The sequence below is a fragment of the Python bivittatus genome, unplaced genomic scaffold, assembly GCF_059951505.1.
Source record: "Python bivittatus isolate LINGU-HERP-01145 unplaced genomic scaffold, Pbiv_v1 ctg000170_np1212, whole genome shotgun sequence".
NCBI classification, from domain to species: Eukaryota; Metazoa; Chordata; class Lepidosauria; order Squamata; family Pythonidae; genus Python; species Python bivittatus.
This window is the reverse complement of record NW_028277039.1, coordinates 1,496,284-1,521,329: the sequence shown is the minus strand read 5'-3', so window position 1 is coordinate 1,521,329 and position 25,046 is coordinate 1,496,284. Positions and strand designations below refer to the sequence as shown.

The 25,046-nt window shown below is 48.3% G+C and overlaps 1 protein-coding gene across 1 annotated transcript in view; it reads right to left on the bottom strand.

Moving 5' to 3' along the window:
• Positions 1–23,298, bottom strand: part of LOC103049679 (fatty acyl-CoA hydrolase precursor, medium chain-like) — a 29,408-nt gene extending 6,110 nt beyond the window's left edge. Inside the window, exons 1-12 of the mRNA XM_088135485.1 lie at positions 23,150–23,298; positions 18,237–18,441; positions 17,281–17,425; positions 16,914–17,047; positions 13,983–14,136; positions 13,493–13,597; positions 12,838–12,942; positions 12,122–12,157; positions 7,320–7,460; positions 7,139–7,219; positions 6,582–6,729; positions 4,964–5,095 (exon numbers count right to left, since the gene is read on the bottom strand). Coding sequence (XP_087991611.1) covers positions 4,964–5,095; positions 6,582–6,729; positions 7,139–7,219; positions 7,320–7,460; positions 12,122–12,157; positions 12,838–12,942; positions 13,493–13,597; positions 13,983–14,136; positions 16,914–17,047; positions 17,281–17,425; positions 18,237–18,441; positions 23,150–23,225 — 1,462 coding nt within the window. The 5' untranslated portion in view covers positions 23,226–23,298. The remainder of the gene's footprint in view (positions 1–4,963; positions 5,096–6,581; positions 6,730–7,138; positions 7,220–7,319; positions 7,461–12,121; positions 12,158–12,837; positions 12,943–13,492; positions 13,598–13,982; positions 14,137–16,913; positions 17,048–17,280; positions 17,426–18,236; positions 18,442–23,149) is intronic.
• Positions 23,299–25,046: the final 1,748 nt, after the last annotated feature.

The following is a 25,046-nucleotide window of genomic DNA, read 5'->3' as shown; positions in this document are numbered from 1 at the left end:
TATTAGCTGCATAAATACCCCCGGGGCCCCTTTTAATCCGAACGGCATCACGGAAAATTGGTAGCTTCCGAGCGGCGTGTTGAACGCCGTTTTCCACTCATCTTTAGCGCGGATCCTGACCCTGAAGTAAGCTTCGCGCAAGTCCAATTTTGTGAACACCCTCCCCTTAGAAAGTTGCGACATCAAGTCCTTCATCAAGGGGTGGGGTATTTGTACTCGGTGCTGATTGCGTTCAGCCACCGGTAGTCCACGCACATTCGGAGCGAGCCATCCTTCTTCTCCCGGAATAGTACCGGGGCCGCTAATGGTGACTTCGCGGGTTGGATGAATCCCCGCGCTAGGTTCTTGTCTATGAACTCCCGCAGAGCCCCCATCTCTCTCCTTGACAGGGAGTACATTTTCGGCTTAGGCAGAGTCGCCCCTGGCTCTAACTCGATGGCGCAATCACTGGGCCGGTGTGGAGGGAGCTGGTCGGACTCCTTCTCCCCGAACGCTGCCGCCAGGTCTCGATACTGCCTCGGGATTCCGCTGCCCGTCGTGGGTTCCCCGGACCCTGCCTCTCGCTTTGCAGTTGTCTCACCAGTCGCCGCTGCCTCCCCATGCCTCGGGATCATTGCGAGTCTCCGGGGTCCCGGCGCTGCTGCTGCTGCTGTTGCCGCCCGGGTCTCAGGCTCCGTCTGCTCTCGCCCCGTCTCCCGGGGTCTCGGATCCTCCACTTGCCCGTCTGTGGTTGCGGCCGCACCCGTCTCCACGGCTCGGTCCCCTCTGCTCTCGCATTTCGCCGGTCTGTCGACCCCGAACCACACTGCCTCCGCTGTCCAGTCGACCCGTGGGTTCCGTTGCCGCAGCCACGCCAAGCCGAGTACCACCACGTAGTCGGCCACCGGGACCACCACAAATCTTAGTTCTTCCCGGTGACTCCCGATCGTCATCTGGACCGGCTCGGTGTAATACTGAGCTGGCCCCCCCCTGCCAGCGTGCCGTCTAGCTGGCTGAATGCAATGGGCTCCCGGAGGCGCCTCAGCTGTAGTCCGAGCCCCGAGACCACAGCTGGGTGCATCAAGCAGTGGGTGCAGCCTGAATCCAGTAGCGCCCGCAGCTGTGCCTCCCCTCCGGATCTCACCCCCCGGATGTGTATTCTCACCCGGAACGGAGGGCAGTCCTCATCTCCGATTGGGTCCGCGCGCCTCGACTCCCCTGCTCGCACTGGGACGCCGTTCAGTGCGAGCGCGCCTCATTTCCCGCCGGCTCCGAGTCCTCTCCGGAGGATGCCGTCTCCGGGGTCGACCACCCCCCGCGTCCTTTTTCGGTCACCGCCGCCACTGCCCCCTTCCGCGGTCGGTCGCCGGCCCTTTTCCCGGTCGCACGCGGGGGCTTGACTTCGGGCCATGGTGGGGCTCCTTCCCGCTCCGTCGGGCACTGCGCCGCTCGGTGGCCTCTGCCTCCGCACCGGAAGCACAGGTTCGGGGCTCTGGTCGCCTCTCGCACCCCGGTGGACTGCCGCCAACTGCTCCGCCTTTCCTCGGGGGTTCTCTCCCTCGGCTGGTCCCTCGTCTGGTCCCGTCGCCTCGCGCTCTGTTGGATCTGCCGCCATGCCGATTCCGCCGTTCCGGCCAGCCAGATCCAATCTTTCACTGTGGACGGGTCGTCCCGCCCCAGTGCCCGCTCCAGGATCTCTGGATTGAGCCCCCTCTTAAAATACTTCACCCTCAGGGACTCCGGCCAGTCCGTGAGCTTCTCTGCCAACCTCCGGAACTCCAGGGCGTACTCCGATACCGACTTGCCCCGCTGTCTGAACTGCAGGATGTTGTCCTCTGCCCGCTTGGCGCTCAATGTGTCCTCGAATCTGTCCCGGAGCGCCTGCATGAAGTCCGGGAAACTCCGTAGTTCCGCCGCGTTGGCGTCATATAGTCCAATCACCCAGCTAGCTGCTTGGCCATCTAGCAGCTCGGCCACGTAGGATACTCTATCCTCGTCCCTAGCGAATAGGTGACCACCCCTTTGCATGAACCCCCTAACGTGCGTCAAAAAATGCGGCAGCTGTTCAGGGTCCCCTGAGAACTTCCCAGTGATGCCTCGAAGTCTCAGGGCGTCTGCCGCCCGTCGGTCCACCGACCGGGGCATCGTGGGCGGTGCCGGCTGGGGTGCCGGACCGCCACCCCCGTTGCTCGCCCCATCGCTCACCGCCGATGGTCCCACTCTCTGTAGCAGGGTCTGGAGCATCGCCTCCATGGCATCTAGGCGCCGCTCGACTCTCTCCTCTAGTCGGGCGAACTTCTCGTCCCACTCACGGTTCCGGGACCCTGAACCTCGGGTCATCGTGACGCCTGAACCGTCTGGCCCTTGGTTCACGCACATCGACCACCGCTCGGCTGGAGGGCGCCCAATCCTGGTCGCTGTCCCGTCGCTCCCGGGTGGCTCTGACCGTCCCTCCTCGAGCCTGGGCCCCTCGTGCTCCAGCTGACCCGCGGATTCCTCGTCGCTGGTCATGCCTGTATTGGAAAGGGAAACGCTCCTCGGTGGTACCGGGTAGCGCTAACGGTGAGTCCTGGCTTTATGTAAGGTTTGCCCCGTTCGACAGAGAAACTCTCGTGACACGTGTGGTTTACAAAGAAGGTTTACTCATGCGTAACGTAGTAGTCACAAGCAAAGCCAGGACTGGCTTGGTACAATTGCATTACTTGTTATATTCCCCCCTTCCCGCGCTTTTTTCCCGCCCCGCGATCACGTTGCTGCTGCGGATTATCGGCCCCCCAATAATCCCCCTTGATTGTCCATGATGGCAGGTCCGGTCAGGGTCCATTGTCCTTGATTGCCAGTTCCCCTCCGGCTGGGTCGGTCCCTCCCTGTTACGTGCAAGCCCGCGGGTTCTGTGCTGCGTTGCGATCTTGTTTCGCTGCCTGCGGCCCCGTTCATTGTTGGCTCGCGCCGTTATCAGTGTATAGTTAAAAGCTTCCGCTGCGGTTTTCCGGTCTGGCTGGGCGCAGGTGGCCCGTTAATTAGCGGCGCTTTCAGTTCCTCTTTTCCCTGCTAGCTACCGCCGGTGGATTCCGCGTGGTCTGGCTGCGAGCTTCCCTGAAGCCCCGTGCTGGCCGAACCTGACACATTGCACAGTATGGAGGGGGGTGAACCTGGTTTGGTTATGGTACTAGTCGAAAAGGTAGGAGTTGAATGAGTCAGAGAGTGATGTGGCTAATGCAGTTTTAGACTACAATAGTTAAGAGAAGAATTACTGTATTTTCAAATCCACTTCATTCCATGAGTACTGAGTCCTATTCTGGCATCACACTTTAAAAATAATTCCAACCATTGGAACAAGGTCAACAAAGAGGGCCCAGGGCGAAGATCTCTCTACCAGAAACTAAATCCCCTGAAGCAAAATTACCAGACATATTTAGCCATGAGGAGAGACAACTGAGAAGGGCAGTGGTCTTCAGGCCTGAAAGATTGGCCCACAGAAGAAAATCCACACCTACTCTCTTTCATGGGAGGTTGGTTCTGACTCAGTCTTAGAGAAACATTTAAATAAGAATACCAGCAGTTTGACAGTGGAACTAATTTCCAACAGGGCTCCCTTCACCTAGAAGTGTTCCAGCAAAAGCTCAAGCATCAGTCAGGGATGCTTAATTTGAGTTCAAGCACTGGGCGGCCTAAGTAGCCCTCTCCAGCCTACACTTCTTAGCTGGTGGTCTTCTCCACATTTGCAAGTCTGGTTTAGTGTCCTTTGCAAGGAAGACGGTCAGTCCCCAGGATGGATTTTGAGTTGAAGCAGGCACTTTTTTATTTGATCTAGCACCCCCATTTGGAAGTAGCCCCTCCCTGGGAAGCAAGGACAGTTTGCTCCATGGTGGCCCAGATGACCAGAGGCCAGTTCCTGGGTCTTGCACAGCATTCCTGGTGGGAGGTGCTCTCCTACAGATCTCTTTTCCTTCAGTTTCATTGGGTATTTTCACTCACATATCAACCAATATACCACGTGATACCCATTTTTCTTGTTCCTAGTATTCTAACTGTTAGGCAAAGCTTGCTGATTGTCAGTAAAGTTAACAGTTCTAAGGCACGGTATATTTGGCATATTATTCCTTCAGAATGTTTTTCATGAGGTCCAGAGTGGAGCTTAGAAAATAGTCCATAACAAAGCAGTGAGGTGGTAAGCAAGGAAGCAGGTTTCATCGCCCAGCACCATAGCAAACCACAGGGGAAAGATTAGGAGAAAAAAGCAACAAAGTTTTGGGCACTGCCTGGAAGAGCCAAAGGGATTTCCACATGCCAATTTTCTGCCCATATGGCAAGGCTAGTAGTTCCTGATAGTATCTGACAGAACAGAAGTTCCTGATAGTACAAGGACACAAAGAGTAGGCAGTGGGAGGCAGCGGCAAAATAGTTTGCATTGTCACCCGTGGTGTAGCATTACACGAACATATGTTCACAAGGAGGGTGAAGCTTCATGTGAGCTTAATTGAAATTTCTCGTGACTCAGAATCATTGGGTTGGACCGTTAATTCCATCAAGCCCCCTCATTGGTACAGGAATCTCTCCAGCCCCAGCTTGAATACATCCAGGACTTCCCAGGTCATTGGCTCCACCATCAAACTGCTCTTACAAATTCTGACTTCCAAAATTCTGCCTTAAGACCACTGCTTGTCCTCTGAAATCCTGGAGAACAGGCCTTGGTGTTTGCCTGTGTGGTTCCCCATTGGGTCATTGTAGGGCACTATCAGGCCTCTCTTCTCAAGGCCAAATGTACCTGCAGACAAGGACCTAGCTTCCTGATCATCATCACACCTGGTTTCCTTTGGGCCCGTATTCACAAGGTTGGCCTGCTAATAAGTTGCAGATGGAGCACAAGCAATAGCTCACTGCTGAGAATCCACAAAATGAGGTGGCTGTTTCTCTCAGCAGGAACGTGCCCACCACATTCAGATTAGGCCAACACTTAATTCCTAGAGTGCTCAGGACTAACCTATGAAGAAGGGCTTTCCAAAGACAAAGAAAATTTCATCACCATGATCCACTTTAATAAAGTCTGGTTTAAGGCCTTTGTGTGCAGTAGGACGATGCTGCAATTCATAAACATAGGTTGGATAGCCAGCATCTGAAAAGACAAGAACATTGCACAGATGCTTCATTTCTTATTATCCCAGGATTTGCTCTATAACAACCAAACATTCTAGCCAGACCCTCACAAAACACCATTCTGGGTGAGTGGGAAGGAGGCTGCAGGGAGCAGGGAGGAATCTCTCACAAGCCTACAGACAGAAAGTTTTGTGTGCAACTGAAAACAGTTTGAGATGTTTGTGATGCTTTATCTTCTGCATGTGTCAGGACAAAGAAGTTTTGCTGTGACCAAAAGAAGTGATTGAAATTTGTCTCTAGCCTGAAGCTTCCAAATTTTGATGCAGGCAGGGGGCCTCTTCCCTCCCCCCGCCACAAGTGAGCAATGCAAAAGAAACAAAGCAGGTCAGTTCGATGCTCAGATGCAGGCTCTGTCCACCCTCACCACAACCTGCCAGACCCCTGGGCCGCAAGTGGGGAGAGATGACCTGTATAAGCTGGGAGGACTATGAGTCTCAAGAGAGGCACCTCCCTGGCTTGACTGCACCCTCCGCAGACCCTGGTCAGCAGTTTGTTGGGGAGAGGCTGCTGAGTTGGCCAAGAGCTGCCTGTACAATTTCCTTTGATGCACAAAGACAGGCGCCTATCAAAACTACACCTCCCAAGCTCCAACCCGCTTTGCCCTCCTGCATCATTGTCCATATTAGTGGATGGTTTCCTGCTGGCTAGTGACCTCCAGAAAATAGGAGGGTAGCAAACTCAGAATGTTTCACCAGTTGCTTTGTTTTACGCTCCCTGTGCATATTCAAAATAGAGGTGAGATGCAGGCCAGGAATGGGCAATGGCGACAGTGTAATGGGGAAGATAGCCCCCTCCCCTCCCCTCCCTTCCCCACCAAACTACAGCATAGCTTTGAGTTTTGGTTTTGAGAACATCACTAGCATTTTTTTTTTTAATTGCATAATGCTAATAGCTCATGGGTACCCCCTATGCCCAGGCAGAGCTGACAAGTCAGGAGAAATCTCTCTGCTGCAAATGTGCAGATAGTCCCAAGCAAACCTAAAATGTTGCTGCTAGCCTGTTCTTGTAACTGTCTGTGGGAAAGACCATGGGAGACAGGCCCAGAGACGCTTCCAAGGAAACGGTCAGATAAGAGACAGCATAGCCCACAGCTGGATAGTGGCTGGGGCAAGAGACACAGAACAAACCTTCCCTAGTTTCCCAGTCTGTAAAGGAGATGGGAGGAGAATTGCACTGTTAATGTAGAATGTAGTGTATGTATTACATTAATGTAATGTAATAAAGTAGAATTAGCTCATCTGGTCATGTTTCCTGTCTGGTCTACCTGGTAAGCCTGACAGTTCTTTTGAATTTGCAGCTGGCTGGCTGGAGGATGGAGGGTTTTGGTCAAACAGATGAAATCTCTTGATTCCTTTTGGCTGGTGATGGAAGGGGAGAGGAAGCCAGTCATTGTCCTAGATCTCATTAAGACTGCTCAGACCTGATTGGTTCCAACAGCAACTGACCTCGGTGGTATCTGGCAGTAAGAATGCTTGGAGCAACAAATACAGCATCGCTCAGTAATTCCAGCAACTGGTCTCTGAGTTGTACTGGGTCCTGGAGATCCTGGAGATATTTATCGGCAACCAGAGAAACATGCTGAGGAGCAACATTCTGTAACAGTCAAAGAAAGGTGTGCTGTCCATATTACAGCCACATTAAGACTGACATTCAGGTTTTCAAGAACTGTTTTTAGAATAAGCATACATGTCTAGAGAACTTCTTTTATAAGCATTTTGTAAAATTAATAAAGAAAAATAAAGAAACCTAAATACACAAGAGAACCTTTGTGAGTATCAAGGACTAAGCCCATCACCTTTCCCTGATTTTCCCTAATGTGCCTGGCTCACTCCATGCTCCCAGATCTAAAAGTTGTCAGGACCTGCTCCTTTGCTAGCATGGGTTGGGGAATAAAGGCCTCTCAAAATCTATTGCCATCTCTGAATTCAACAGGGGTCAGCATAAAGGCAAGCATGGTTGAGTCTCATGATAAGTTCAGCCACACTGAGAAAATCCCTCTTACCGTGAATTGCTCTGTGCTGCGTAGCAGAAGGTTCACTGTCTTTTCATCCAGTCCTTTTGTGAAATCTGGAAACTGGAGAAGCTAGACAGGGTGAAACCAAATTATTAATTTTGGGTGTAATCAGTACAGGGGACCAGAAAGGCAGCAGGCAGAACTTGACCAACAAAGGGGAATGACCTACCTTAGGAAGAATCCACCCAAACTCATGATTATTGACACCAATGATGTGTGGAAGATTATTGAAACTTTTTTCTGCTAAGAGCTCCTTGGGACTTTTTGGAAAAAATATACCATCAACCACTGCAGGGAAAAAGACAATGTGCTGGAGAGGAAAAATAAATCAATTTGATGTCTTTTAAAATATTATTTTCAAGAAAAGCACAATAAACCCCTTCTAAATTATGGTCAACAGAAATGGGTATTGGGAGAACATTATTGATTTCTGTATACATGTGACAGTTTTACATTGTTGTAACTTGAATTCTGCATATTTACAATGCAATACTGTATTTTTATAAATTCTCATCTTCATTGTATTCATTTGTCACTTATACTGTACAGTCCTAAATCTGAGACACGCTGACTCAGAAGTAACTTTCTATGAATTCAATGGAACTCTCCTTTACATCTGATCTGAGAAGACAACTTCAAATTATATAGTTAATTATTTCCTTCCCCCTTTTCCGCTCTTTCTTGTTTTGTTTTTAGTTTTTCATGTATTTCTTTCCTGAGTTGGGTTTTATTTCCTTCTAATTTTTCTGTTTCTTTCTGTAAAACTTGCTCATACATACATACATACATACATACATACATACATACATACATACATACATATTTTTAAAATGACATTGACAGTGGTCAGGTCGGTATTTGTCAACCTTGCGAGATAGTCCAGACAAGAAGCACACCCAGAAGTACCAGCTCTACTTTACTGTAAGGTTCCATTAACAGAATCTTGCAAGTGTGAAAGTGCATCTTGCCCCCATTGCCTTTACAGCCCATGCAACTAGGGGGGGGTCTCTCCTGAGCCTCTTGCCTGCCCCCATTCCTGCCGCGGACTCAGCTGCTGTTTGTCTGACCATTGTCTACTCTGCAGCTCTTCTATCTACCTGTCTGCCAAGGTCATTCCCACATACTGTTACAGTATTCTACCACAATGAAGTCTATTATGACTTGAATTTATTACATTTATTCATTTGAGCAATATCGTACCTTTCCTCTGGAACACAACATGAGCTCCATGGTACTCCCCCCACCCCACCCCAATTTTATGCCTGTCATTTTTTCTGCCCAGAGACAGAAAATTGCATTTGCCTCTGCTGAAATTTATCTTGTTTGTTTGCACCCAGTGTTTCAGCTTGTTAAGATCCACCCACATCTTGGTACTGTCTTCTAAGATACATACAGTACTTGCTCTTTCCTCTCTTCCGTTTTGCCTGCAGATGTGGCAATGGTATTTCCTAACTCTTCAGGCTGTGGGACCACTTGACCCTTCCTTCCACCTCAATGGGGAGACACTGACATACACCCACTGGGTCAGATGGTTCAATCCATTCTGTACCCATCTAAATGCAGTGTAGCCAATCCAACGTTTGGCCATCTTCTCTAGTAGGGTTTCATGGGAGATCTTGTTGAATGCTTTGCTGAAAATCGAGGTACATTCTATCTCCTGATTTCCTGTGGACAATTAAACTGGTCACTCCATCAAAAAAGAAGATCAGGTTGGTTTGGCCTGGCTTATCTTTGATAAACTCAGGCTAGCCTCCTGCCAAGCAGTTCATTCTTTTCTCTATGATCACAAACTGACTGCTTGATAATCTGTTCTAGAGTTTTGCCAGTATCAATGTCCAGGTGACTGGTTTGAATTTACACAGGTCTTCTTGTTTCCCCCTTTTAAAATTAGGAACAACTTCCCTTCTCCACTGTTGTGACACTATAACTGTCCATAATCCTCAAAGATTACAGAAAGGGGCTCCAATATGACATCCACAATGCCTTCAAGGCTCCTGGGTATAACTGCTCAGATCTTGGAGACTTACATTTGATCATGAAAGCAGATGCTTCTTTCTTTCCTTACCTTGGGTTGCCCTTCCCTTTTTCAAGTCAGTTGTTCTGCTAAGGTCCAGTTGAATTCAGTTCCCTTTTGGGGAGAAGACCAAAGCAAAGTCCAAGTGAAGAGGCTCCACCCTCTCCCCATCACTCATGACTATCCTACCAACCTCTTCTAGCAGGAGGCACATTCTTTCCTTTTCTTCCTTTTACTACTGACATAGAAGTCTGTTGTGTCCCAGTCTTTGGGCTGAATGTCACTGGCTGGAAAGGAGTCCTGAGAGCAAACATGAATCTCTGAAGGACCAAAGTGGACAGGAGGCAGGTATGAAGGTAATGCCTTTTTGTGACCCTCCCTGGCAGAGAGTGAGACCAAATCCTAACTCTCCCCCCATTTTTATAATCCTTCTTCCCTTTCTTACTAAGGCAATACCTTTCCATCTCTTGTTATGTCAAGGATGAGAATGCAACAAGGAGAAAGGGGAAGGGGAGACATAAATTCTCTAGGACTAAAGACAAAGCATAAACTTTGGCATCTGGCACTTCATTTATGCTGCCTGCTGCTGCTGCTGCAGCTGTGAAGACAATCCAACAGACCGTCTTGGTTGGCTTCCACCAAGGTTGGTGGCAGAGGGGTGGATGTTTCAGTGGGGATGCCCTACACCACCCACACATCATCAAGGTCCTGCATCAGCAGGAGCTGGATAGGAGTGATGTGGCCTCAGCCAAGACTTGGTGCTTGCTCTTAAGGGCCGCCTTTCTACTCTTGCTGGACCGTTGGTAAGTTCTATTCGTACCCTAAGAGACTTCAGTGGTCCTGCAGATTTGCACTCATACGAGGTCAATAAATATTCCCTGACTAGGTATTTATCATGCTCAAGCTTCAACCTTGCCCTTTCAACGTATGCTTCACAGTTGTCTGGTGGAATTTCTCATGTCAGAGAAAACGAAGCTTCAGCAAGTGTGGAACTGTTCTGCTTTTTCTATTGGAAAGCTACCCTCTTAAATGAATAGCTCATCAATGGCTTCCTCCTTTTATTTTTAAAATGCCTGAAGAAACTTACTATAGTTTTTGATTGCCTAGATTGAGGAATGCTGTGGACATAATCTTGAGTTCAGTAAAAAAACCATCTCACAACATTCTCACAACATTCATACATTAGTTAAGTACTCCTAGTCCGACCACGCTGCTGCCTGTATGTCACATGGCGAACCCCCAGATGACTTGAAATGGCATTGACTGAACCTTGCTTCATGTCCTATTCTGGACACCACATTCAAGAGTTGCAGGGGCAGCACTGGTGGGTGGCAAAGCTAAACTGAGTCAGGTCTGGTTGGTTCTCGGATGGAAGTATCAGGGCTAGACACCAGCCTCCTGTGCAGCAGAAACCTAACCGTGCAGAAGCCGTGTCCTTGCCCTCTCAGAGCCCGTGCACATCCTAAATCAGTGCTGGGTTTCCTCGGGATCTAGTGGATGGAGAAGCCAGAGGAGCCAATGCTTTTCAGGATTGCGAGACTGGGCAGAGGCTGGGGGCTGGGCGAGGCTGTTGCAGGGTGTGGTAAAAAAAGGCAAGACGCGCAAGGCACATCAAAAGCAGACAGAACGTCAATTGACCTCTTTCATCATGCCCTGCAGACATGCCTGATCTGGACACATCCCAACAATGATCCCAAAGAAGGGGATTGGATCTTTCAAGTGAACCTGAAAAAAAGAAGCACTATGTGAGAAGTCTCATAGGCCACAGCCCTGAAAGCAAAGGTTTGCTCAGCAACATCATGATGCAAGAAAAACAGATTAAAGTTTGGGGAACTCGTTGCAAAAACTACTATTACTCCCACTAGACAGAAGAAGCTGGCCAAGTGTGAGGGAGTGAAGTTGGGGTTGCTGTCCATGCTTGGGAAAAAGAGCTGCAGCGAGGCAGAAACGCTTCTCACCCCATTCCCCTCATTCCCTTCATCCCCCTAGCTCAAAGTGCCTGTGATCACTGAGCACCCCATGGTGTTTTCAAGGTTACCTCCCGAGGCAACTTCACCCACCCAGGCTCTTAGCTTACAAAAGCAAAGGCCAAGACAGAGGGGAGGGGGGCGGGTGTAGGAGGAAAGGGATGAGCAAACGGCCTACAGACACAGACGGGGAAGTGGAGGTGCATCTGGTGATCGGCAGCTATCAGAAGCAGGCAAGAGGACTATCATTCCACTGCCAGGACCACGATGGTGATTAGCATATCCTGGCGGGTGTCCTGCCTGGAGCTGGAGTTTGCCAGAAGCTCAGGAGCAACCAGAAGAGGAACAACCCACCCTGAAGCAGCCCCTCATCTCAACTAATGCCAGAATGTTTGCAGAAAGGCAAAGGTTGTGTGCTCCTTTATAGACTTTGAGACGTTTGTATTAAAAGACATATTTACATGGCAACATCACTTTGCAAGTCCTAGATGGATGGAGAGTGGTAGTCTGTTGTGGGGAAGGTGTGTGCTGCAATAAAGCATTTTGTACAGATTTGCTATGATGTGATGTGTCCAGTCCTTGGAAAGCAAAGGTCCCCCACCCCAAGACAAAGCGAGGGCGAATGTCTGACAAAGAGGAGCCTCCTCTGGAAATACAGAAACCGCTGCATCTGCTTGGCTTTGTTGTGTTCTGCCAGTTGGAATATGATTCGTCCTGCGAGGAGATCAGCTCCTGCTATATAAAAAGTTTCCTGTACGAGAGAGGAACTTATACTATCAATGTTGTGATCTTGCTGTAAATTTTGAATGCCAATCCCTGCTCCTCAGCTGACCCCCTGAAAAGCATTTCTGCCTCTCTCGTTCTTCTGCCTCCCAGATTTCTTCTGGGTTTGATTTGCTTTGAAGGTGCTCTGAGCACTTTCATGAGAAAAATGTCTGCCCACCCCCCTTGCTTCCTACCTCCCTTCAACAAGGCAAATGCTCGACTCACCTTTTCTTCTCCACCCAGATGCAGCCTGGTAAAATCCTGCAATTACAGGGGGAAGCAGGTCAGATGAGGATGAAGAGGCTGCAGCAGCCTCGTAGAAAATAATAGGAGCACCTCCTGTGTCTACGCTTCATTGTCAATCACACTTTATAGGGAATCAAGAAAGAAGTTCAATTCTCAACTGATTGAGCAACATGAAATGATCTTGAACATAATTCCATCTCCCCCCACCCCACCAGGACCCCAACAGCCACAATCATGGCATCCCCTCCCTCTGAACTGTCCTTGTAGAGAAATGGACAGCAGTGAGGTCTGTTGGGGTCTTGTGCCCCTCAGCTGGGTCTTCGCTAAGAGGTCAGGAGCCCCTACGAGCGGCCAATTGCGAGGACTGCAGAACCCGCCTAAGGCAATCAGCAGAAGGAAGGAAGAATGTTGGGGGTCTTTTAGCGGGGGTTTCTGCTGGGTGTGGCCAAAAGAGTCAAGATGGCGGCCATGACGGTATGGCTGAAGCTTCGCCTGCATGTTATGAACACATAGCGTACATAGAAAACAGATGGGGCTTTGACTGCACCACTGCGCCGCCATCTTGGCTCTTTTGGCCACCGCGGCAGACAGTCCCCCCACCTGCTCCCTCGGCTGAAACAGTTTGAAGCAGATGAGGAGCAGCTCCTCACTCTTTCTCTCCATAAAGGACCACAACGTATTCCCGAGGGCCTTACCATCTTCAGAGTAGCCAATAAGATTTCACTCTCTGTTTTCCCTCTGAGGCAGTGAACCATCTCAGCTGAACTGCAAGTTGGGCAGCTAACAGATTCAGCAATTTTCTGCAATCCAGAACAACAACTCAGTCCTTATCATGCGTAATAATAGAAATACCGCAATAGACATAGCCTGAGCAGGGTTGTCCGGCCAGCGTTCAAAAGATTGAAGGTGCCAGATGTTATTTAAGCAAGATGGAGGAACACTGTCCTGGCTGCCTATTTGAAATGGGCTCAGACAGAGACAGTGAATACGGAGTAAAATCTGCAGAGCAGAGGGAAAAGATTGAAAAGCACTCTTCATTCTATCTGTGCTCCAGTAGTAAGCTTGAAAAAAATAATTCTGCAACTATTAAGGAACAGCTGGCCGTAGGTGATACCAGCTGGCCGATGCCCGTGTAATGGAGCAAGCGCATGGACCGTGGTCTCCGGGAAACAGCCGTACTGCCCCAGCCACTTTGCTCCGGAAGAATCCTCTGGAGACAAGGGGCAACCCCTTCTTCCAGGAGCCTGTCCCAGATGTTTTCCCCCTCCTTCCTCCTTCCCTTGGAGAAAGGTTCCTGGCTTCTGCGCCCTAGGCCCAGAGCCATTGCTGCCTCGCTCCTCCAAACCTCACCGTAGCCAGCTTCTCTGGATGGGCATCGAGCAACACATCTAGTATGGCAACACCGCTTTCTGAAATCGCTTTGTGGAACAAGCCTTTTGACAGAGGGGATAACACCTGGCCAGGGAGGAAAATGAAAACCACTTTATTCAATTAACCCATTGCCATCACTCAATAACTGCACTGTTTCTGCCCTAACTGCATTTGGCAAGAGGTTATCAAATCCATTTGATTCAGGCGTTAATTGTACAAAAATGCCTTCCTCTGCAGAAGACACTCATCCACGTGTTACTCTTTAAAGTCTTTACTGTTCATTCATGCTTTGTTAATCTACAAAACGTCACTTTTTAAATGATGTTTTTAGCATTGCTGCATTGAATTCTTTTTGTTAATACAAGCAAGAAATTGTTATACAATATATGTTTGCAATCCTGTGTCAAGCCATTCTCAGTAGGCCAAAAACTGTGGGAATTACTAGAAATGAAATGAGACATGAACCTACATGGGCAGAAGAGCTGAATCCACCTGCTGAATTTCCAAATATGGTAACTGATGTTGGATCACCTCCAAAATCTGCAATGTTCTCCTGGATCCACTGTAGAGCTGCCACTTGGTCTAGCAGCCCCCAGTTCCCACGGGCATGTTCATCTCCAGTACTAGGTGGGAGAAGGAGAAGCAAGGAAATATGGATCCAGAGGGGGTCAGAGACCCACTGGCCAAAGGCAGGATACAAAAGCCAGCACATTCTCTCTCTCGGCCTTCAAACATTCATGCGTAGGAGTGTCCCTGAACCACACTCGGAGATGCCCTCCCTCCCCCTGGTCTTCAGGGCTGTGACACTGGCAGAGGTATTGCAGCCGTACAATCCAAATCTGGACTGCAGCCAATATCTCACTGGGCACCCAGGAACTCACCATGCCAGATCGGCACTTTGGGTCAATCTTGCATCAAGGGCTATAGATATTCACGTGCAGATATGATCCACTCTTTAGGGGAGGAAAGGGTTATTATCGTACTGCACATCCGAGTGGCCCTTTCCAAGCCCCACCTGCTCCCCAGGCTCCCTGGGTGACCTTGGTCCAGGCAGTACCTCCCATCTCAACCCACCTTGGAGGGTTGTTTTCTGGGGGATAAAATGGAGGGGGAGGTGTGACAGGACACCAGCATAATCAGAATTAGCCTCAAATGCCTTCACTTCAGGTACTGTAGCAGCTAAAGCAATGGAGCTTTCCCAGTATGGAGGAGTGGAGGAGCAGAGTTTTTGGGCAGGCAAAATATTGTTCCCTGCACAGGGCCCCCATTTTCCAGCAGGAGAGGGACAGATCAGCCTTTCCACTTTTGGGGACACCGTCAAAGTTGAGGAAGTGTAAGGAGCACCATTAAAAATATTACTGCTTCTAGGGATATGACTGTTCACAAAATGAATGCCCGTTTCCAAAGATCAGTCAGTCATCATGCCTGTGTCTGGTGCCACATTTAACCTTCTTCTCCCCATGTTTATGAAAGATTGGAAGCTTGCCATATTATTAGAACCCTTCTGATTTAACATATGCAAAGATTAAACTTCAAACCACTATGTAACTAAGATTGGAGGCAGCTGTTAACTTCATATTTTGGGAAATTGCTTAAAATATTGACTCTCCAACAACTGCTTTCCTGGAAAGTTGGGAGAACCCAACACCAGGGCCCAGTGAGAGGATGTGGTGGCCTGCAGCCCGGGCCAAAAACCTCACAAGCTGTAGTGTCTCCTTCTAGACATGACTTTCTTATGATGGTTTGGAACCAGGACAGCATGAGCCGATCTATGGTATGCTGAGCTGGCACAGGGGGTCTTAGAAAATTCAACCTTCAGCTCATAGGAAAGGAGAAGTATAGCTGAGTAGCAATAACTTAATGATGGGCTCCCCAAAATAGTTCTTGAAGCATCAAGGAATTGTCTCCTAATACCACTTTCTGGTAGTTCCCAGAGAGAAAGAACGAAAACTTCTGCCAAGCTCCCGACACCTGCCTTCCTCTGGGCAGCTGGGGGGGGGGTAGCAGGTGGTCAAGAGAATGGTAAGTGCGGAGAGACAGAGAAGGAGCAACTTAATCCCTGTGTCTCTCGAGCTACAGAAGGGACCTAGGCCCTCTTCGTGTGTGTCAGCTCTTGGTCTAAATCCAGGCCTAAAGAACTTTCCTCTAAGAGCTCATCGACCATTCCTTTAAGGTGGCAGGAAATTCAGTTTGTTGAAAAAAGGTGTTAATCATCTTAGGAATCACTGACAGGATCAAGTGGTTAGAGAACCAGATAAGTCAACCCCACAAGTTGGGGTAAAAACAGATCCAAGACCCTTTCACTTCCTCAACAGACTAGCAATGAGACTAGCTTAAAGAGATGTACATGTGGTGCACTGGATATAGTGGCTAACCCAACAAATATTACAACCATTTGAAAATGCAAACCCAAGTACCCAAACAGGAAAGACAGACAGGCTTTTTTGAAAGCCACTCAAGGGAGCAATTACCAGAATGAAAAGTTTACAAAAAGGTCTGCCTCTCCTGCCTCTCAGGGGAGGACTTTGGAGGTCCTGAAGGATCTCCTTTGCATGACCTCCCCCGTTGCTGTAGCCTGTGAAATACAGAGCAGAATCTCCCCTCACAAGCTCTGCAGGTACAAGCGGCCCTTTCATTATCTTTAACCCAATGGAGTAAAGATAATGATTACAATTATGAGCTTGACTCAGAAATGAACTGGGAAGCCTATTCACAGGACAGGTAGAAAACTCATTCCCAGATACAGTTTTATTTTCTGGATGAAATCTCAGTTTCTGAAGATGGGAAGGGGTCACAAATCCCCTTTTGTGGAAAATAATATCTACTGGTTTCAATGCGAGGCCATTTCTTTAAGGAACTGGTACCACTATTGGACCGTACCTACTGGTAGGAAGGGTTTGCCTTCCTGAATTTAAGGCCAACGTTTTGTGCCCTGTGCTCCACACTGCGCATTTCTGTTCTCTCTCTGAACAATGAGAGCAGTTTGTGAAACCCGATATTTAAAGGAACCTGAGCAACTTAGAGGAAGGACAGCATGAGCTCAAAAATATTTCATTCCATTCAGTTTCAACATCCCCAAAGTCAGTCAAGAAAGGCAGCAATTCCTGTAAGCTGTCTAGAGCCACCGTGAGTGAGTTGGGCGGCCAGATAAATTGCTAAAATAAAATAAAATAAAATAAAATAAAATAAAATAAAATAAAATAAAATAAAATAGTAAATTTGAAAAGGCCTCCTCCAGCATTTGCACTGGCACTGGTGGGGAGGCCCACCCAGATTACCTGATCCCATTCATTGCTTCTCTGAAACAAATCCGCAGGGATGTTTCTCTGCCCAGTCCTTTGCTTTTGGGTAGGCGTGAAGAATGACACGGATGAAGATGAAGATGATAATATTACCTTACCTGTAAAACCCAAGAATGCCCAAGCGGTACTGGATCGCCACCACCACCACATTTTCACAAGCAGATAAAACGGATCCATCATACGTGGATGCTGCGCCCAGCAGTAGTCCTCCGCCATGGATCCAAACCATCACCTGGAAGCAAAACACAACGGTACAACAGAGGCGGCTCTCCGTAAGGTGGGAACTGATGTACAAGCCCCTTCTTAAAACGTAAACTGTCTAAATATTGTGGAATAAGATGCAACATCAATACGCCATATTTAATTCTACTTGATTTCACCTTTGGCTGCGGGACCAAATCAAACACAGAAACAAGCTGGAAGGGCTTAAAGAAAGCAGCATTGCCTAGTGGAGTAACTGCTTACCGGTAACCGTCCTGCCTTTTCAGCATCGGCCGGCGTGTAGATGTTCAAGTACAGGCAATCCTCCCTGACGGGCCAGGAGACGTTTTCTGCTCTGTTGGTGAAGGCGTCCGAGAGCGCTTGTCCCACCAGCGGGTCCTGCAGGCACCTTGCAGAAGCCAACCAGGGGGGCGCTTCAGGACCTTCGGCTTGCCTGAAAGCGCCTGAGACCCCCTCCGGCTTCTCTGCCTCTGGAATAACTTCACCTTACTCCTTTCCTGGGAAAATGCCAGGAGCTGAGAAACCTTCCCTCCACCTGATCTTCCTCCAGCTCCTGATTTTGCTTCTTATCTTATCTTGTCTTATCGCTTTGCTTTTCTGAAACCAACCTGGGCATGGCTGGAACCGCTGACTTGCTTGGGAGAAGTGCTCCGTCACAGGGGAGGGGGCCTGCCCAAGCCCTCACCCAGGGGCTCACCCAGGCACATGGATCCGTGGGGGGAAGGGCCGCTGCTGAAAATGCCGGCAAGTCATTTTATCGTTTTTGTGGGTGGGGATGAAGGGATTTGGGTTGATTTACCATCTGTGGAATAAAATGTACGCAGCTCCAAGATTATAGCACTGGCATCAACCTTTTAAAAAGTGGAAATGGCGTGGAAAGACTCCTTGATTTAACATGCTTCTAAAGGTGTGCAGAAGGCAAGACAGGGTTACCGTATGGTCTGGAAAACTCCTGTGTGACCATATCCCCTCCCCCAATTTGCCACCCAGGACATTTGAGTTTTCCATGAAGAAATGAAGGGAGAGGACACACTCCCCCGCCCGGTAATAGTCTGGAAGTCCTTACGGAGGACAGCCTAATAGTCAGTCCTACACCTTTCTCGGTGATGAACAGTCATCCCTCTGTGAGGAGGGAGACAGAGAGACCGACAGAGACAGAGAAGCACCTCCTCTGGTTTGGCGAGAAGTTCCTGACTTACATGGGCGGGCGAGAGGTGGCATCTCGGACGCCGGTCCAGGGATCCACCGGCTGCGGGCGGGAAAACCGCAAGGGCCCAACGGGTGGTCTTGCGAACGGAATCCCAAGGAAAGCCTCCACGTCCGTCTCGGCACCAGCCACCCTGATCCGCTGCCCCCGGAGTGCCCCGTGTCGGGTGAGCACCTGGGGGGGGCTGGGGGGTTTCCCTGTGCGAGAAGCAGGAACTCATGATTAAGAAGGCCGGAGACCTTTCCTGCTTTCCTACACAGGAGATAAGACGGTTACATGCTATACTTTCTTATAAAGTTTGTGGTAGCTGGGATATGTACTTTTTCCTGGAAAACACCACCATAATTTTCATGTGTTTTTTTTTTTAATCAACCCCAAAATAGAGTGGTTGTAAGAAACAAAATGGTTACTTTGGAGGAATGCAGAATATGTGTTTATGGATGTAAAGAGATAGACATGATTCCTCTTCTACTTAAATTAAAGAAAGTTTATCCCAGGCGTCGTCAATAGATGAAAATGCCCAGTTGCCACCAGTCAGACAGGAAGAGAACCCTGCCTGCCCAGCTAGGAAGAAAGTAAGCCAAGGTCCGCCATCTCGTGACAAAAGCAGCGAAAGAGTGAGGCAAAGGGGAGCGGGGACAGAGAGTCAATCCTTAATTCTCTTTCTATCCCCCAACTGCACCTTTTGGTCAAGAGGTCAAGAGGGGCTGAAGTCCACACTTTGCATTCTCCAGCTAGCGTGACCCACAGAACCCCCTCCTCAGGTGTCAGCCCAGATCCATGGCTCTGCTTACATTTGACTGCATCTGGGTCTGTACAGTTCTGGGGTTCTGCAGCTCTTCAGATCCAAAGCGGAAGAGGTGCCGAGGGGGGCATGAGGGCTGCTGGCACCTCCTTCAAAAGCCACGCCTTTTTCTGGACTTACACAAACTGCCTGATCCCAAGAAAATGTGCACTTCTGTTAAGGAGGCAATGAGATTTTCAGACCTTGTTGCTGCTTCCTTAACACCTCCTTAAATCAAACATGTTTTTGGGACTGTGTGGCTGCCATGAGGACCCAGGAAAAGGGGCAGCTTCTTTAAAGTTGTGCCAACCACTGCATCTACCCTCAAAGCACCTTTTTTGCTTCAGACCCAAAGAACTGCCCATCCAACACCATTGCCTGGCAAGAAGTAACATTTTCCTGTCCATACAGCTTGAACCCACAACATTCTCAGGGCTGTGACTGGGGGTTGCAATGGTATGTGGGAATGACCTTGGGAGAAGGGCGAAGAGATGCAGCCAAGGGAATGGTCAGATAAGAGACAGCATAGCCCACAGCTGCATCACAGGCAGAGAAAGAAACTCAGAAAGGACCCTCCCTAACTTACCAGGCTGTAAGAGATGGTGGGAGATTTGTGTTTTCAGACTTGCAAGATTCTGTTAATGTAGCCTTACGATAAAGTAAAATTAGCTCATCTGGTCATGGTTCCTGTCTGGTCTACCTCGCAAGGCTGACATCAAAGGCTGACCATTAGGGTTTTGTATCTCTTGGGTGTCCTCCAGTGGTCAGGTAAATTGTGGAGCTTAAGTGCTGCTGAGAAAGGGGTTCAGTGTGAGGTTTGGTGTGGGAACTGTAACCTACCTTAAGAACATCATGTCAGGAGAAGCAGGAAGGTGCCCACAGCTGCTGGAAAAGGAATTCCCTGCCAGCCAGGCTACAGAATACAACAGCCAAGCCTTTTCAAGTACACTTTCAATTACATGCATTCAGCCAGGCCTGGGCTGATCAATTTCAAGACTTTGCACTTTCTAGGTCAACCCACTTTAAAAATGGCTGTGGGGAAGAGGCGTTCTGGTCTCCCTTGCAGCCAAAAGAGGAGTGAGGAGCTGGCCAAGAGCTTGGGGTTCAGGCTGAAGGGCTGGTCCCACAGGAACGTGGCAGAACTGATTGCTGGCCCAGAGCACGTTGCTCCAGCTGCCTGCGTGATTCACACCCGCATGTAGCATCTTGAGGTGGAACAGTGGGAAGGCACCACTTCCAAGAGGTCCTGAGATCCAGGGGGCAGTGTGAAGACATGTGCTTGAGAAAAGGTTAGTGTGTCGTCCTGGTGGTGGGCCAAGGAGGCTGGGTGGATTTGCCCACAGACTCAGTTGCTGCAGCAGCAGGTCGCAGATGTCCTGCATTCATGTTTTCATTTAAAGAACAGCAAGTGTAAGTACTGGCACGTTCCAGGATGTTTCATAACATCTGGCCTACAACGTCTCTTATCTAGCTACACCTCCCTCCCTAGCTTTTCTGAGATTGGCCCAGTCCGTCAGATGTTGCCATCGGCTGCAATGACCCTGGGTGGTGAATCCTCAGCAGTTTTTCTGCCCAGCTACCCCTCTGGCCTCCACCTCCTCTCCACCTGACCATGCACAGCTCTGGCCACTGAAGGTGGCCCTCAGGAAGGGACAAGAAGAGAACAGAGCTTGTTCTGGGTGAATTGTCCTGTGACTGAACTAGACTCTTCCTATTTGCTTTTCAAACTGCCACACTGACTTCCCACCTCTGCCTTATAGCCGATCCTCTCTAATGTGTCTCCATCCCATACAACTACTTAGACCTGTAAGCAGAACAAAATGGGATCTAATGGTCAGGTAAAAGATTTAGGAACTCTGCCACAAGCATGTCATTCTTGTGTCTAAGCTGTGAAGCCACTGACTGAGTCAATGTGGACCACCGCAATCATGAGGTTAAATGTAGGCTTACTACTAAAAACCACGGATGACAGTCTGCGAAATAAAAATGTCAGTGACCAAAAGGGGGGAAATTGTACGCAAATAGAGAAGTGGATGCCCTTGATAGAGCCTAGCACATAGCATAGTTGAGATAAACATTGCTTAGTGCATATTTTTCTAATACAGATACTTATCTTACCATGATGTCACCTGTATTCAAGCATGGAGTGCTTGACATCCATCTTATAACCAATGTTGTTGTTCAGTCGTTAAGTCGTGTCCGACTCTTTGTGACCCCATGAACCGGGCAATATGGCGCAATATATATGGCGCTTATAACCAATAATCCGTTGTAATTTGACTCTCTCTGTTCCAGTAGAGTAGATATAGCCCACATTTGGCAACGGGAGGGGGTCTTTCACTTTGGGAGTGTTATTAACCAGTGTGACTGGCCAGGCTCTGCAGACCCTTACACTTAAACTATTTTGGAGACTGAGTATTGGGTTCACAGCCTTGACTAGGTAGACAAACAAACCAGGATAAACCTCACTGTAAAAATGGCTGAGACAGGAGCAGGAGCTGTGGTGCTCATGAGTTTTCTCTACAGCCCCCCTAGACCCTCCCTTTTGCAGCCAGCACTGCCTTCTCTTCTTCCTTCCAAGCACCCCTATGCAACAATATGCTACCTCGCAGCTGGCGGTGGACTGGCTCTGTGCAGTGCAGGCGTGTGGCCAAGGGCAGAGCAGCTGTCCTGCTCTCTCAGGAAGCCAGAGAAGGCCCCCGGTGGGACCCGCCCAGGGCACCTGGTGCAAGCTGGGAAGCCAGTGAAGTGGCTCACCTGGGAAAAGGCACACATGCATGAAGCATTTGAGGAAGGACATGTAATAACAGCATCATTTGCAGGATGGGGCAACTGCTAGAGCTCCCCTTCTGCTGTAATTCTAAGAGATAATGATTTATTTCTGTGCTTTCTACCCATAACAAACATGGAATAGGATTCTACAGAATCATAAAACCATATTCTTGGAATTAAAGCATTCAAAATAAATATTAGATTATTGTTGATTGCAGTCAATGACCAATCAGTTTGACAACCCAAATACAAAGACACCAGAAAAACGATACAACAACAAAATATTGCATGATCAAACTGGAAGATGTGAAGAGAGCTATCAAAATACATCAACTGGTCAAAGCCTAAAATTGTTGTTAAAACTGTTATAAAACAAGATTAAATACATTTTTGCTTTAGCATTGGGAGACCATTTAGACATACAGGTAGTCCTCATTAGCGACCAGCCACTCGGATGTTAAGCAAAGTGGCTGCAAAGTGAAACCTCAGTTCTCCTTATGATCTTACTTCAGCTTTCCTTTGCTTTACAGACCTGCAAAGGTCATAAATGCAAGGATTGGTTGCAAAATTACTTTTTCATCACCATCATAACTGCAAACAGCCACTAAATGAGGCAGTCACTAAACAAGGACTACCTATATAACTCAAAAGGAATTTATCTTTGGTTGTTACAAAGAGAACAAAAAATCCAGGGTGGTTGTCAGTCTAAAGAATGTTATGGATTTGGGAAACACCTCTGTGCCAGAGCTGAGAGTGGATTTTCATAGCTGTGCAACAAAATCTAACTTCTGAGTAGGGGATCCAGAGTTTGACAGAAGTAAGATGTATAATTCATCCTCTTTGCTGGTAAAGCTCATGTTATGAGAGAGACAATGCAAAGGAAGGAAAGGCTAACTCACACAGAAAGAGAGACATACAGTCTGAATTTTGAAGGGAAAATAGGGCCCAGTGTGAGTTTCATGGGCTCAAGCACATTTATAGGGTATTACATTAAGAGAAGGTCCTTTGTGGCTCGTTCCCAGGAGCGCTAACGCTCAGATTAGGGGCCACTGCAGGAAGGAGAGGCTGTGGGAAGACTCCCTTCAGGGCAAGAGAGACCAAGGGAGACAGGCGCCCGCCGTTACTCCTGACTTAATTCTAAAAACTGTAGTCAGGTCCTGAAGAGCATCAGACAGATGCTCTTCCATGCAAGCATACATTTTTCATCAAGACCATTAGGAGAAGTCACTCACCGACAAAAGTAGGATTTCGTTCCCCCAAATCAGTGCCCCAAAGACAGATTTTACTGCCATGAGAGGTTCTCAGTGTTGGGTTCCTGTAAGAGGATCAAGTCTTCCTGTTTACCTTACCTATATCTGCCAGAGATGGGTCCCAAAAAACTAGGAGGAGGGGCAGCAAACAGCCCCCTTTTGTGACCAGCTTCATTTCTGGTTAATTCTCAAAGCCTGAAACACCAGCAGAAGGGCAAGTGTGAGCTTATAAACAGAAATGCTTGTGTAATCTTCAACCACTGACGGTTAAATTCCAAAGAAAACAGGCTGTATCTTGTGTCCAATTGTTTCTGAAGTGCTCCTGTGTGGCCCCTCCCACATACCTGGGAAACCAGAAGAAGTGGAGAAAAGTTCAGAAGGGTGGGAGTGGATGAAGCAAGACCTCTGGCAACATTGGCTTGGTTTAATCTCATGCACTCGTGGCAGACAAAGAGCTGCTGCTTCATCTGACGCACAGTTGGCTCAGGAAACCAGCCTGCTGGCATCTGCTGTCTCAGAGGCGTTCTCCAATCCCATCTGCAGTATGGCAGAGTTGTGGCAAGGTTGCAAGGTAGAGCGTATAAAGTGTTTTGGAGTACCTCAAGTGTTACGTTTTCCTTATCATCCATGCTCAGGACACCTTTCCTCAAACTCACGTCCTGAAGACGGATCAGCCTAAAACTCCCATTTCCCTGGGGGCACCAGGAGATACAACTGGAATTCTGCGGACCAGGAAAGGTTGAGTGAAACCAACTGTATTTGATGAAGAGTTTGCAAAGTTTTGAGCTGGACGCACAACAGCAGAATTCCAGCCAAAGCCAAGGGGTTGATCCTGTTGGAGAAAATTTTTTAGAGGGAACTTGTGAATTTTCACCCCATTTGTGGCTTCTGAAGATGAGGTTCGTTTTGTCTACTCAAGCAGGACACTACAGTACTTCAGTCTCCAGGATTTATTATGAGTTTGCAAAGCCAGGTCAAGCATACATGGACATGTTTCCATGGGCAAGACTTTGAAAATAAAGACAATATGCTGTGTTTACAATTAAGCAACAAGGAACTACAGATGTGTAAAAATATGACCGGTTACAGAGAAAACCCAAAGAAAAAGATAAGTGGGCCAGACTTGCACTGTGCAAAGCAAAGCTTTCCACTCGCTCTAACAGTCTTTCTAAGCAGTCCTCCTCACATCTAGTACCATGTAGAAACTACTTCCTCTTGAAGCCTACTTGCTTGCTAAAGATTTACTGCTACGGTTCACTGTGGTTTACATATCTTACTATGTTCAGGAGCCCCATGCTAAAACATGTATTAATATTTAGACTGTTTAAGTTCTTCCTCAGTGTTATATAAGGCTGCAAAGAATCAAACATCACATATATAATGCATTGATAGGAATGTGATTTTGGAAATCATGGTGTATGCCTGGATTAAAATGTCAACTCAGGGTGTGGCTGCTGAGTGATTTTTGTGCTAGGAATCATTAGGAACTGCCACAGAGGAAAGCCCTGACCTAACCCTATGGCTTGACTGCTGTTGAAGAGTGGTGTACAGTTCTGGTCTTTCACCAGAGGAAGACAAGACTATTACAGAGCTGGAAGAGGGCAGCCAAAAATGACTAGGAGGGCACAGCAGCTGCCCTTGGGTAAAAGACTGCATTGATGGTGGACTTTAGGTTTGGAGCGAAGGTGGCTATGATGGAAGTGGATAAGAACTTGCTGCCATCAAATGAGGTGGTGATGGCAAGCAGTCACTAAGGGAAGATGGTGGCTGAGAAATGCCCTTCTGCTTGTCGAACTGGTCACTGTAATACCAGCTGCTGGAATAGGCCAGTCTTCGGCCTCATCCAGCTTCAGAGCTCCTCTTCCTCCAAGAACTTTGCAGATTGCCCAGGTTGCAACTAGCCTGGACTCAACATTAGTATAATAAAGAAACTTCCCTAAAATTCTTTGCCTTTGCAATGTAGTCAGAGTATTGTTCAACAGAATCAGAGTGTTGA